The sequence below is a fragment of the Gymnogyps californianus genome, chromosome 2, assembly GCF_018139145.2.
Source record: "Gymnogyps californianus isolate 813 chromosome 2, ASM1813914v2, whole genome shotgun sequence".
NCBI classification, from domain to species: Eukaryota; Metazoa; Chordata; class Aves; order Accipitriformes; family Cathartidae; genus Gymnogyps; species Gymnogyps californianus.
The window spans coordinates 137909048-137923465 of NC_059472.1; the positions used below are offsets into that span (position 1 = coordinate 137909048).

Sequence of the window (14418 nt, forward strand, 5' to 3'; positions counted from 1 at the left end):
TCCACAAGCAGCTGCTTCTCAATTCAATTTGCACAGTTTTTTCATGCTCCACTGGTGTATTAAATGCTGCTGCACTCTGTAGGAGTTTATCTATGATAAACCCAACAGCTGGCTGCTTGCTTCATACTGACCTTCTCAAAATGTTTTAGTACATGTCACCCAAGTATTACAGTATTACAGATTTAAACTGCCATTTCAGTGTGATTGGCACACAAGTGCCTCATTTCTTTAACCACCTATATGTGAACTCAGACCTGAATCTTTATTAAAAAACATACACAAGTCAGTCAAGTTCACAGCTGAAGCAATTTCAGCTGCTTTTAATACCAGTTCTAAATATTTTCCTGCTCATTTGTTTAGCTGCACATGTTTTAGAAGCTTGTAATTAAGACAAATTGGGTAATCAAAGAAGAATAATCTTCCTTGTTACTTTACCATCCATTTAGCTTGGAGCAATGATGACAGATGTTGATTAGGGAAGAAGAAAAACTCCATACCGAAACAAGGACAGAATTCACATTCTTGGATAATAGCATTTTGAGAAATAAAATTTCATAAATTCATATTTATGCTTGTGAAACTGAGAGGTTAATGTGAAAAGGCTTCTGCTGAGAAATTAAGCACCTCATTATTCTAATGATTCACCTTTCACGTAGGAACAGAGAAATTATTCCAACTTGATTATGAAGAGAGACCAAATAGGTTTGGTTTGTGTAATTTCCAGCACCGATGCATATGAAGAATTTATTTTAAAAAGGTGGTAAGGGGATGGAGAGCAATGGTAAGTTAAAGGATTCTGTCATTCAGTAGTCCTCTCTGCTAGTATTTCAAGAAAAGAACTGAATTGGGTTGCAGTTTACCGAGTACAATGAAAACATAATGGACATTGCCTGCCCCAAGACCCCGCCAGTAGCCTGTAGTGCCCCATTACCCTTGAGAATTCAAATTTGTAAATAAATGATAGAAAGAAAGAGAGCACAGGAATTTTCACATGGTAGTTAGCATTTGTTTTTTCTAGTACATAAGCTCTATTCATCTGGGAGAATAAACTTATACTTATTCACGATAGCCTTCTCACATTATCTAGCAGGTAAAAATACAATAATAACGATAATAAATTATTGTGTTAATGCCCACAATCACCAAAGCAGGCATGTGCTTCTGCACAGAGAACCAGTGTCACAGAGAAAACACTTCCACATTAACCAAAAGCATACCACCATTTTACAAGAAGAAATTTAAGCATTTTTTAAAATGTTGACTGTAGTTTCTGCTACAGTTATATGGGAAATTACATATATAGTGCTTAAACTGCCTTACAGAACACAGGAATAAAAAGGTTGAAATAAAATTTGCCAGGTGATATTGATTCTCATATTTCCTAACTGTTAGACAATTGACTTTAGTCTTTAAAAACATTTTTTCCATATAGCAGCATTATTATTAAAATAGAAAATAGAACTGAAAAGTACAATTTATTTAATTGTGTAACAGCTTTATAAGGGAGACACACAGACACTGTTGAACCTAAGACAGACCGGAAACTAAGGATCTGAACCCCAGAAGTATTTAAAAAGAAGCATAACTGCTTCTATGGGGTCAAAATTATTCACTACAAATCCTGACTTGCTTGTGTAACTTTTTTTTTTTTAAAATAGCACAGTACTTTCTTCTACTTTCATTGTTTCCCCTTTATAAGATGCACGAAGGGAAAAAAAGATTTCTTTTACATGCTGCATGTATATCTTTAAAATGCATCTCAGCTACAAACTGAGAAGTTGAACTCCATGTACACTGAGTGGAGAAAGGTAAATGCCTCCAAAGGTTACTGCTAGCATCTGCATCCAGTGGTCAAAGTTCAGTGTTATGAATACCCTTGTTATCTCTTTATTCCCAACACAAACTCAAATTGTTTTTGCTATCAAGAAAAAATACAACTAAGGGAGAAATGCAAGGGCATGTACAATTTAATCCATAAAACCTGAATCAACTTATGACATTTTAATACCGTATTTACTTTACTGAAGACAGACAACATGGTATGTCAAAAAACGCTTTCCAAAACATCATCTTGAGCTCTGCTGAGCTTTTAATGATGGCAGGACCAGATTGTTACAGTATCATCAACAGTAAAGTCTATGTAAGACCAGAAAGTAAAAGAAAAAAAAAAAATACAGCTAACACCAAAGAACTGGGAAAAAAAAAGGAAAAAAAAAGGATATGCTTAGGCATACATTACAAGACAGCTGTATACTTAAGTGATAACATATCCAACAGCTTACTAACACAGATTATAAGATTAAACTTTTACTTCATTTTAACTCGCTTCCTACCTTTTGTGCAAGTCTAACTAGCCAACTTTTCACAATGAGTAGGAAAAACCATGAAGACCACTACAAACCAGTGGGTGAAGAAAGAGAGAGGACGTGGTTATATTTTGTGATTTGCTTGTACAAAAGATGTTGTTCTACAATATATAGCTAAGCATAAATAGTAATGTGTCTATGAATTCATATTAAAAAACACAAAAGGTTTTACAGTAACACACATTGACATTTCTAAATTTTAGAGTACTTAAAGTATTTGTATTAATACTGAATATTTAACTGGATTCTGTCCATCTCATCCATCATCATCAGTTAGATATGTCTGCAGACTTTCATATTCCTATATCTCAAACAGATAAGTTCAAACAGGATTAAGAAAGCTTCTCTTTCCTCTGAGCAGTCTTACCAACTAATTATTGCCTTCCCATGTTAACATGATCAATTGAAAGCTTATGACATGCCCAGCATCTGGAAGCTTTGTATATTACCACACACCTGCAACTTATATAACTGTAAAATGTATGGAAAAAGAACTTAATTGTCACGGTCTAAAAAAAAAAAAAAAAAAAAACCAAAAACAAAAAAACCACTCACCAAAAAACAGTAACACTAGCCATAAATCGGACGTCACTGATAATCTTGCTCTCTCCTTTATTATAGAAAATTAGTTACTGTTAATATCTACATCTTATTTTCCAAATGTGACAGGAATGGAAGACATCACATGAGAATTAATCCACTTATTCTCAAATTAGACCTGAACTCCATCCTAAAAAACCCATCTCTGGCTGGAAATTACCAGAAGTGAAACATACTCTCAAAAATCAAGAATGTAATTTTCATCATTCAAAATAATAATAATATACTAGGTCTGTCTGAATACCTTTAGCACAACTTCAATATAATTGTTACTTTTTTCCATTACCTGACATTAGCAACACCCAGTCCTTGGCTCTCCTAAAAAGAAGCATGAGTTCTCCTCCCACTTCCGTCATAGTTGAAAGTCAATAGACTTGAGCAGAGTCTGTACAAGGTTGCAGTGGTGTTACCTTGCATGAAGCAGAATACTACAGAAAGGATAAAGTATACTCTTCCTTCCTTGAAACGGAGCACATGCTTTGATTTTCCCAATGGCCACATACTTCCCCCAATCCAATATGACAAGTCTGGCAGGTGTTCTCCCCCTCTGCTGCAGACTACTTCATTCTTTTTTGTGGCATTATTAACTAAGGAAGAGCACTTTGGTGTTTTACTACTCTTCAGGATTAACCATGAAAGAAGCACAATACTAACAAGGCATAAAATGCAGCTTTCTGGCAACTGATTGAATTGAACTAGCAGAACACACGCTCAAATTCTACCGTGACTGACGGCAGATACTGAACACTAGAAGCTCAGTCACCGTCAGAGAACCACTGTGACCAGCCACACCAGCTGTCCTTGCTACAACATAAGACTACTATTCAGCAGTGAGGCTCAAGGGACTCAAACCCTGTTTTTCTCACTGCAACCTCCAAGCTTGAGCAAACCCAAAACAACTACACAATTTTTCTCTAAGTTTCTGACCCCCAGTCCCTGTTGTCAATAGTTCAAGTCATTGGTTAAGTGAGAGAAGTCTTTCACACCATTATCGTTGCAGATGTCTGAATACTGAGTAAGAGTTTACAGGATATTAACTTCCTCTACACAGGAAACCTTTTTGTTTCAATATAAACTGCATTCCTGATGCAAACAAAAAAAAAAGTTTCTTTTTAAAGACTCTCATCACCTTCACTAGTATGCTTTTTTGTTAAAAAAGATGCATCACACAAGTAGTTCAAGGGAACAAAGAAAGGTCTTCTAGTATATCCAGTAAGACTTCTATATACATATAACAATACCTGGTGACTTCATACTGAAGAACAGGATTTATCAGTCCCTGAAGTAAACTGTGATCTTTGTTTCACTTAGGTATATCTTTTGCTCATAGGTCCATAAACCTTCATGCTCTAATTCACCTTAGGAAGACAACATCTTCCTAATACTATAATGGGCATGAAGATTATTAGGAGCACACAAAAAATTAGCTGACTGACCATCCAAAGAGCACTCAACTCAAAAGTGACGTGAGAGAGAGGATATCAACAACAAAGTTTAATTTATGACACTGTCTCCTATAGGAACAGACTAGCGCAAAAGCCAATCTTTTAAATGTAAGATGACATCAAATTCAAAATATCATTTCTTCAGTCTTACCTGCCTGCATCAGTCTCCTTGAAGATCCCATCCTGGTTAGGACACAATTCACAACTAGGTGTGACGCCACATTTGCATGCATCACAAAACCAAGGTTCTGTGGAATTTTCTGAAGCTGAGCTCATGATAGAGTCACTCTCTCCATCAACACCATAGCAACCTACACACGAAAAATAGAAGACCAATATAAGAAAAGACAATTGTAGAAGTAGCCAGTTGTCAGTTATGATTTCATCAGGAAACACACACACATATACATTCAGAGGAATGATACTGAGAGTGCCGAGAAAGCTTACCATATTTTTGCAAAGATTATCTTTAGTGCAAAATTTACATTTTAAAGAGATTGTAAGAAGTGATCTATTTTATGTGACTGTCTTAGATTACAACTGAAAAACAAGAAGAAAAAGGCTGTTTTACTTTATTCTTTTAGCAACACTTGGTGTTCTTCCAGACTATCCATTAAGAAGGAAAGTAAGAAAACAAGACTTAAAGCAACCAACAAAGACTGAGAGAAACTCAAAGCATTTTTTCAAATAAAGAAATATATTTCAAGTTAAATGCAACAAGCTAAGGAATTTGTGAGCATCTGCAGGCTTCTGTTGGAAATTCCTATCTTTCTCCTTCTCCCTCCTCTGAAAATGAATGGGGGGGGGGGGGGGCTTTGGTGGTGGGTTTTTTTTTTTTTAGAGGTTGATTATGCCAGCAGTATCCAGTCAACAAAAATGCACTCCACTGTTCCACTTTGCATTCAGCATCCAAATCAACTAAAAGGGAATATACACATGAAATAAGAAAGACTATTTGCATACTTTAGGGGTTGTAGGACTGAGCTTAAAAGACCTTCTATAACTTCAAAACCGAAGTATAGTTTGCAGAGCACAGATTGGCAGTTTTGAGAAACCATATTGGTGAATGATGAAGAATATTTATTTTTTTTTAAGCATTCTCATTTTTACCTGGTTTGAAATTATGGCTAGACTCAATCATTCACTTTCTCCATTCTTCTTTGGTATACCCACTGTGTTCTTTATGACTGTTAAGGTGTCTATGCATGCTTAATCACCACAAATTTAGGAAAACAGTATTTTTAAAGTGATTTAGAAGCTTGTTATTTAAATTCTGCACGAGAATAAGAGTAGTATTATTACTACTGCAAATAACAAAAAGAAAAATCTTAAAGCTTATCGCCACAAAACTGTATTTCTGCATATGCCACACTTTGAACATTTATCTGTTACTCAATATGAAAAAATATGATTTCATTGTCAACATTTAAAACACAGTGGAGACTTTACTAAAAGATTAAATTCAGCTACTTGTCAAATACAGTGATGAAGTCAACATTTGCACTTGCAGAACAGTTAAATTATTGAATTCTGCAATTAAATAGCAACATGATTTGTTACTTTGGTTCATTACCCACTGACTGCAATAAAATAGCAAAGTGCTCTAACTCCCCTTGTGACAGAAACAGAGGTCTGCATAATAGACTACAACTATATTCAGGAAATAAGCAATAACACTGTAGGAACCATTTAAGAAATACAGTCTTCCATTACAGAATGAAGCTCATCAATAAGAATTAAAATAAGAAGTCAGAATGTTTCCTTTCATTATAAAAGTATTCCAGAATCATAGGACAAGTAATGCACAGAAGTGCATTCACAGACAAGTTTCATTAGGTATATAAAAGATCATATAGCTTACACATAAGGTAACTCCATTTTCTTTATAATGAGGTATCAGCTTTAAGTAGTATTTCAGAAAGTAATTTTTTAAGTTCTAATAACACAATCTTCAATACACGCCAATAAATCTATTTTTAAGCAATTACATTAATGTACAAACATACAGCCCACTGACATCATAGAGTCGATGAATAATTAAGCTTCTTATAATTCCTTCAGACTTAACATATTAACATTTTCCTACATGTACTTACTAAAAATAACCTAACACTATAGAAGCAGTAATACTGTCATAAATCCATATGGCAAAATAAAATCAGTTTCTTTCAAACACTGATGCTTCCTCACCAACTGAAAGTAATTAGATTTGCTTTTCTAACCTAAGTGCCATCAGTCTGCTAAAATCAGAATGGTGACTTCCCCAAACTGTCTTACCTTCACTCTTCCTAGAAAATGACACATATGTGCTGTAATTATTTCCATCCTTATCATTTGTGTTGACGTTAAACATTGTATCTATAACAATACAAATCCAGGTCCTTTTTTCAAGTAGATAAAAAAATTGTCTGGATTTTTAACCCAATTTTTTTGTCCCAATTTGTACATAAGTCTTAGTGACAGCTTTAGCGAGTTTAAGATCTCTAACAGACAAGGAGGCATTTACTCTCTTCCCTAATTGCCATTAGCAAAAGCTAAACACCGCACTGTTACAACCAGCAAAATGGTGGTCATTAGCTGGAGAAAATAGACTAGATTACCATTAATCATTGCTGATAAATACATCGAAACAATCTTGGCCACAAGAGACCTGAAGAAAAGGAAATCCAGTCCATAAGACTGCCGTCGACTTGGTGTATGCTGCCAAATAAAGCTGCAATACAAAACCGTGTTTGCTATGAAGCCACGTAAGGAACAAAAAGGCTGCACTGAGCAGTAGCTTTTTATACTCACATACATCAGATCGTTACCTTTAACCACGAGGGAAAAAAACTTCAGTGTAAGGTTTCTTTGTAATTGTTCTTGACTGAGTAGTGGCATGGACCAATTTCCGTACGCTCCAAAATAAGTCTGAACTCTACATAACGTGTCTGGAGAGTTTACTTTCTAGGAGGAATTAGGACTAATGTATATAAATAGTGAAACAAAACTCAGCTTTATGAACAATACTTTTAAATAGGTAATTAGGTAATGCACTGTAAAAAATTTCTACTCAAGTCTTGGGACCCAACAGCTGAAGTTTAAATTTGATCTAATAATACTTAACAAAATGAAGAGCCGAGTCCCAAAATTAATTAGAAACCACTTGTTAAGCTGTATTTTTTGTTAAGGATATGCAAGTATTTTAACTGAGAATTTCTCTTATGTTTGCTGTAAAGAGTCATTTGCTGCTTTTGGGTTCTTAAGTGATAACAGAAACCAAAGGAGAGATCAAATTTCGTGAATGTATTATCCATATGTATAATACAAATCTGTTGAACAGCTGTATTCATGAAATATCTGTAAAGCTACAAACTATAAGTAAGATGACAAATCTTGCATGTGGTTTTGACACCAAAAATCAATATGTATATGAAGCCAATTAAATTCCTCTAAAAAAACTAGCAGTGAAAGTTCCTTGCAGGCCAAAAATACATAGTGAAGCAAAAAACTACTAGTAGCTCAATTTTTAAATAATAAAACTTTCATGATTCAAAAACAACAAAATAACTCAGAACAAAAAATAATCAATGACAAAATATATTTGTCCTGATTTAAAGAATGACAGATAACACAATGTTCATGTCATTTGACATTAAGATGCCAGATGTGTACAGGAGCAGATGTAATGTTTGATTTTCAAATGCACAAGGAACAAAAAACCACTTTATTTCACTTCAATTGAGATATGAAGGGAAAAGCAGTTTCAGAACAAAACCCTACTGCAGAAATATATCAGCTTTGCTAAAACTTTGAATTTCAGTCCAAGTAAGTGTATTTGGAACAATAAAAAGCTAAGATCATTATAGCATTCACCTGGGACGTGAAAGAGCCTGAAGTCTCTGCCCAGTCCAAACCAGAGCAAGGATATTAATATATTCTCCCATAACTAGTGCTCTGATCACATGTGGTAGTTATTCCAGAATAAATACCTCACTCTCTTCTGCGAGTTCCTCCACTTCCATATATAAACATTACAGTATTTATTGTACTACATGTTCACTAATTCTGCAGCCTAACTGCAGCAGGTCAAAATTGTTCCAATATATTGAGAAACAAAAAAACTTTAATACCTTACAGCTTTTTAAGAAATGGAAATCTACTTTCTGATTATTAACTAGCAGCCATAATGAAAACCCTGGCAAAGCTGAGGAATGCTGCTCACCTAGTAAGCATCTGTAGTGTCAAAATTAAAAAAAAAAATTCAAAATTTCTCAATATACTGACTTTATTTCTTCTCTTGTTATCACAAGTTGCAATACTAACCGCCAACAGAAAAAATAATTTAGTCAGATTAACATCATGTTTTTGAACAACAGAATGCTACACACACCTTGTCAAAATTTAGGTTTGTGGATAAACAGATTATCAAATACATTCAAGCAAGCAGATGCAATTAATTAACACTAATGAAAAAGATGAACTTGAGTTCTAGACCACACTTTCAGCAGCTTTCACTTTCCAATTTCAAGTAACTTTACAACAGTCATGCTAAAGGATTCATATTTCCCTTATTCCCATATTCCCATATTTCCCCAAACTGGGGAAAAAAAAAGTGCTTTCTACTGCATGGCTATAATTGGATTTTTGTGTATTAAATCAGACCTACAGTACAAAATGCACTTGACAAAAAATCTAAATGAACTTTTGCCCAAATCTGTCTGAAAAGTTACAATATGTAGATCAAGAGTTCAGAGTTTTTAAAAACAGCTGTATTTTCCTATTTTTACCATGGTAATATTCTTTTATCTGTAACAGACAATTACCTCTTTAAATACATCATTTTAGGATCCTTAAAACTGCTGAGTACCACAAAGGTTCAACTTCGTACTGTCTGCCTTCTTTTCCTATGCTGAAAGAATTATTTTGGTCCTATTAACAAAAACTTTAAAAAGCATTATTATTATGACTCTTTAAAATGCATAGATATGCAGATACAAAGCTGCTGCTTGATAAATCATTCCATTCTAGTATTAACAGTTAAGCTGATGATCAAGAAAAAGTTGTCCAATCCAACTTTCCTGTATGAATTGTTGGGAATTGCTGGTGTTGGAACAGAAAGCGTTATAAGGGCTCGCTACAAGTAAATCTCCCAAGCAACATCAGGAGGTAATCTTTAGGTTCTTTCTAAAAGCACCGCAGTTGTATAGATGGTGTGACTACTTAAGGATTGAAAGGACAACAGAAGACAGGATACACATCTTGTAAAGGACATGTTTGGCTTCAGTTATTATCACTGCACCTGCGACTTATTCAGCATTAAGTCAGCCACCCACCCCTTTGACTGGAAAATACGTTGAATAAAATAAAACAACTTTTAAACATTGTGCTGAAAATACATGCTGCCTTTCCTTAATGTTCACAAAAATTCTGAATTTTGGATCTTTAGAATACCCCTGAGAGCCCCTTTTCAACTAAAATTCATTAAATCCTCATGTTCGTATACTTAAATTACTGTATCACAACTCCATGTCTGCCACCTCTTTGAATACACAGAAAACAGACTTTTTTACTCCCTGATTTTAAAGTCATTGTACTCTGTCAGTAGCTTATTTTTTATATGATTGTCATTAAAATGAAATTGTAAACACTTTAAAATGCTACCATTAAAACAATTGTTCTGAAATTTATACCACTGAGGGAAACAGGAAGAGAGACCTAATTCTTGCCTTGGCTGCATCTGTTCCTCCATTTCTCTGGGAGGGTAATTTTTTGCCAGTCAAACAGAACATCTGCATACGCTAACTACACCTACATATACTCTGAAACATGATCTTATTATAAAGATGATGAAAACATGAACTTTAAGGTAAACTGTAGGTTTGCAAAATTAAATGCTGTGAGACCACAGTATTCAAAATATGTTACTTTCAATCCTTAATTAGACCAACAGTTTAGAATAAAGACATTAATCAATTCACGGATCATAAATTCAGAACTATTTTTATTTAGTAAATGGAGAGTACTAAAGTACATGATTTCGCAAAATGAATTTTTATACCAGACAGCAGCAGACCAGGGTAAGCAGCAAAATTAAAATGCAAAAACGTTTTACTACACTGTAAAGCATATGGCAACTACACTACTGCTTTTAGCAAGAGAAATTTTATTCCCTGCCATACACAATACAGTAAAGTAAGAAACAAATAGAGGGGATGGAAAAGAAACAGCTGGGAAAATGTAGAACTTCTCTCATTTAATTCACAGCAACTAACCCGAAGGCAATAGCTGGCAAGAGTACTACCTACAGCTATGGCACATGCTATGATATGCACCAGACATTTTCTTCAGATACGCTGCGATCAGTATGTCAAAAAAACTGACACCATAGTTGGGGGTGTACTGCTATTACAAGATGTAACCACAAAAGCTTTTATCCAAAATGACGGATTAGTGCCTAAAAAAGGTTTTTATACAAAGAAATGAGAAATATCCCCACACAGAAGTAAACACTTTGAAAAGCAACTGTACTACTACAAATTCAGTAAGAAAGATTTTTTTTTTCCTAGCAAGGTAAACATTTTTGCTTTTTTTTTTCTTTTGGAAAAAAAAATAGGTTGATACGTGAAAAGAGAACAAATTTTTAATTGATGGACTTATTAATTAATTACAGGCTGTTTAGACATAAAAGATGAATGCAAAGTATAAGAGTGGGCATTAAATTAGCATTACATGTATGCTACTTACACAGTTTTAGAGGCAGTTACAGATTTCTGTCATTCTGAACCAGTTATTTGCTCCACAAAGTTTATAGATTTTTGAACATGTGTCTGCAGAGCAAAGACAGCTTTTGGACAAGTGATGCAGGCCACGCAGGTGATACGAACATCACACAGCAAATAGTTGCATTGGAAAGGAAACTGAATTTCTACCAATCTCAAAACTTGTCAGTAAGGCAAGTAAAAGTGTTTATAAAGGGTCCATGACTCTAGGTCTGAATCAGAATCCCTCTCTAACTCTTGGCCATGTTGCTGTGTTCCACATGAGCGCTGGCAGAGTTGCTCCCAGATGAGTTATCACCCCTCTCTTCCCATGGAAGACCTCATGTAATAGTTGATTAACACAAGCGAGCAAACCAAAAGGAATACAAATCATGACTGAACAGGCAGCTGCTGCACCAGGTACTCAAAAGGAAAAGGCGCTAGTACCAAGTACCCAGCTGCACGAGTAATGGAGCAGTATGTACAGCAATAAGCTACCCTGAAAAGCCAAAACTTACAAGAGCAAGGGAGAACAGAGATCTAGACCCTGCCTGATTTAAAATGCAAGGCAGCATTAGCATACCCTCTGAAAGAGGGTAACAGATTCTTACCAACAGCTATGCTGGCATGCAGCCACTTAGGGATCACAACTGGAAGGCTCATCTTCACCTGAAGGGGCCACACTATTGCATGGGACTTGCCCTTTGACCGGTAGCTACAAGTAGAGCAAGAGCCCCCCCCCCCCCAGGGAAGGAAGGGAGCCCTGGTGTCCAGAAGAAGTAGGCTCGACTCAAGGGCAGCATTTTCACAGCTAGTGAATAACTTCATATTAAATACAGAGGCAGCCACCATAGAAAGACCTTTTCCAGTCACCTGAAAGGTTCTGTGGTAGACAGAAACTTCTACTTCAGCAGAGCACAAAGGCACAAGCCAAGGGTATAAGACCCCTCCCTGTGAAGTAAAAGAGTTTCTGTAATAGTCAACAAGGAAAGAGAAAATAAGGTCTTCAGGGAAAGAACAATCAAATCACCAATATCATCATTATGTGGGTCCCTGGGTGGGACACCAGTAGGGTGTGAAAGGAGTGCACTTCCTTCCAAATAAATATCTACAGTGCTATAGAAAAGTAGAGAAAACATATCAATTTATAATACAACTTGAAATTGCATACAAAAACTATGAACAAAAACCCTGGCGGTATTCCAGCAGCTTTGTTTGGGCATTTCAGGATAACAGGCGTCTTGGGTTTGAGATTCTAGGGGAAAGACAACTGCTAAGTATCAAAATCAGTTCACAGGAAATGGGCATATTATTCTTCCCAACTGCAGGCAAACACAGGTAAACATCATTGCATTGATTTCTATCCAATTCATAAATAGGTGCCTCTTCATTCAATACTGTGCTAGAAACTGCATTTTCTGAACAATTCAAAAGCTCAAATATTAGAACAAATTTCAGGACACAGCACGGTGTCTGCAGCCACAGCAACCTGCCTACTAAAGGAAACCTGCAAAAATAAGAACAAATTCTTGGATTCCAATGTGTTTACCAAACAGACTCACTTATTACTGGAACACATTTTTCAAACTACAAAGCAGCTACATATAAGAGTACAAAGGACTTCTTATAACACAGCCTATGTCCATGACCTGGGCACACAGTTATGAGGTACAGATTAAAGCCAATGATATTAAGAGTAAACTTTGCCTCTATTAACATTTTAAAAATAATTCTCAAGGTTGCAAGCAATGTTTATATGATCAGACAGTAATTCTTCAACTACTTCTAAATCTATTTTTGGAAATCACCTGAGTTGAATGATTAAGCCAACAGGAACAAAGAGTAATTGTTGCATTACATTTTGGTTTTGACTGCAACTTCTTTATGATAGTCTGTGTCTTCATTTATTACTCATGCATTCAGAAGTAATACAATGAGTCAGTGACCACTGGGCAGGAGTGCAGAAATCTCCAACTTATTGAACATATGCGTATATAAGATCACTGAATCAAACTAAAGCTTCAAAGGTTCCAGATTTTTTTATAAAATTTTTATTTGCTGCAAGCAACTATTTAAACAAATTACCGAAAAAAGCTCCGATTTAAAATAGTACCTGCTCTTACGTATCATTATAAAATATCAAAGTACAGAAAAAATACACCGAAATACACGTTCATTTCTACTTAAAACTATATTCATGTATTTACAAATTTATATACATATCTAGCAATGAAACATACACATAAAACATCAAGTAAACTTCCAAATTGCATTTACTATAGATTTGAAGTTCAGCTTGTTGCCAGGGAAATTTACATTTTTCTCACAGTCAACAATTACTTTCACCTACACAGCTTGCTTATTTTTTTCTAAGACTTCACCTATTTAAACAGAACTTCACAACTGCTTTACATACGCTTTTAAGTATTTATTATTAAAATAAATTGTACAGAGCTAAACATTCAACCATAAGTGTGAAAAATTAACCAACATCCATAGTCAGTTATCTTGTACAGACTGTAGAACTTATCAGAACAAATTAGCAATTTAAATCTTCTGAATTAATCTATTTTACTTTTGTTGCAATAACAACAAAAGAAACATATACATGTTGTACTCTTTACATCAGTGGGACTATAGGGAATCTTTGCCTATAACACTTTAAAAAGAAGAATGGCAGCAATTACTTTCAGACAGATTTTGAACTACTAAAATTCAAGTGACTTTTGAACTATGGAACTATTTTCCTGTGGAGGAAAGCCAGCTATAATCTTACCTTTTGTAGGGAAAAAGGTTTAGTAAACTAAACAAAATGAGCAAGTGATCTTTTGGGGATTTTTAAGGCACTCCTCTGGAATAAAAACCAAATTTGCCATCGTTTTACTCTAAAAAGGCAGAAGATCATTTTTCTATCACAATCATTCTGCACTTTAACATGACTAACTGTACAATCATTAAATAAATCTTACAGAAGAATTTTCAGGGAGCTCCACGGTTTTAGGTTTTAGATGTATTGACTATGTAATGTTTAGGAATTCTCAAATAGGCATTCATAACTATCAGCAAAAGACACTTTCACTCCATTTTTCTTTTTTCATGTGTTGATACTAGACTGTGCTAGGGGGCAAAAAAAAAAAAAATCTATCAAGATTCTATAAAACTAACTTTTAGTAGCTTACTGCATCTCAAATCAAATATATTCTGCACATTACTTTCCAAAAACTTCACAGACACAGAGGAAGGAATTCTGCAAGCATACCAAGACAC

General features: G+C 34.9%; 1 protein-coding gene across 1 annotated transcript in view; it reads right to left on the minus strand.

The window, feature by feature from the left end:
* The window catches only part of PHF14 (PHD finger protein 14), a 175875-nt gene that overhangs the window by 143281 nt on the left and 18176 nt on the right, over nt 1-14418 (minus strand). The window contains exon 5 of the mRNA XM_050891828.1: nt 4563-4722. Coding sequence (XP_050747785.1) covers nt 4563-4722 — 160 coding nt within the window. The remainder of the gene's footprint in view (nt 1-4562; nt 4723-14418) is intronic.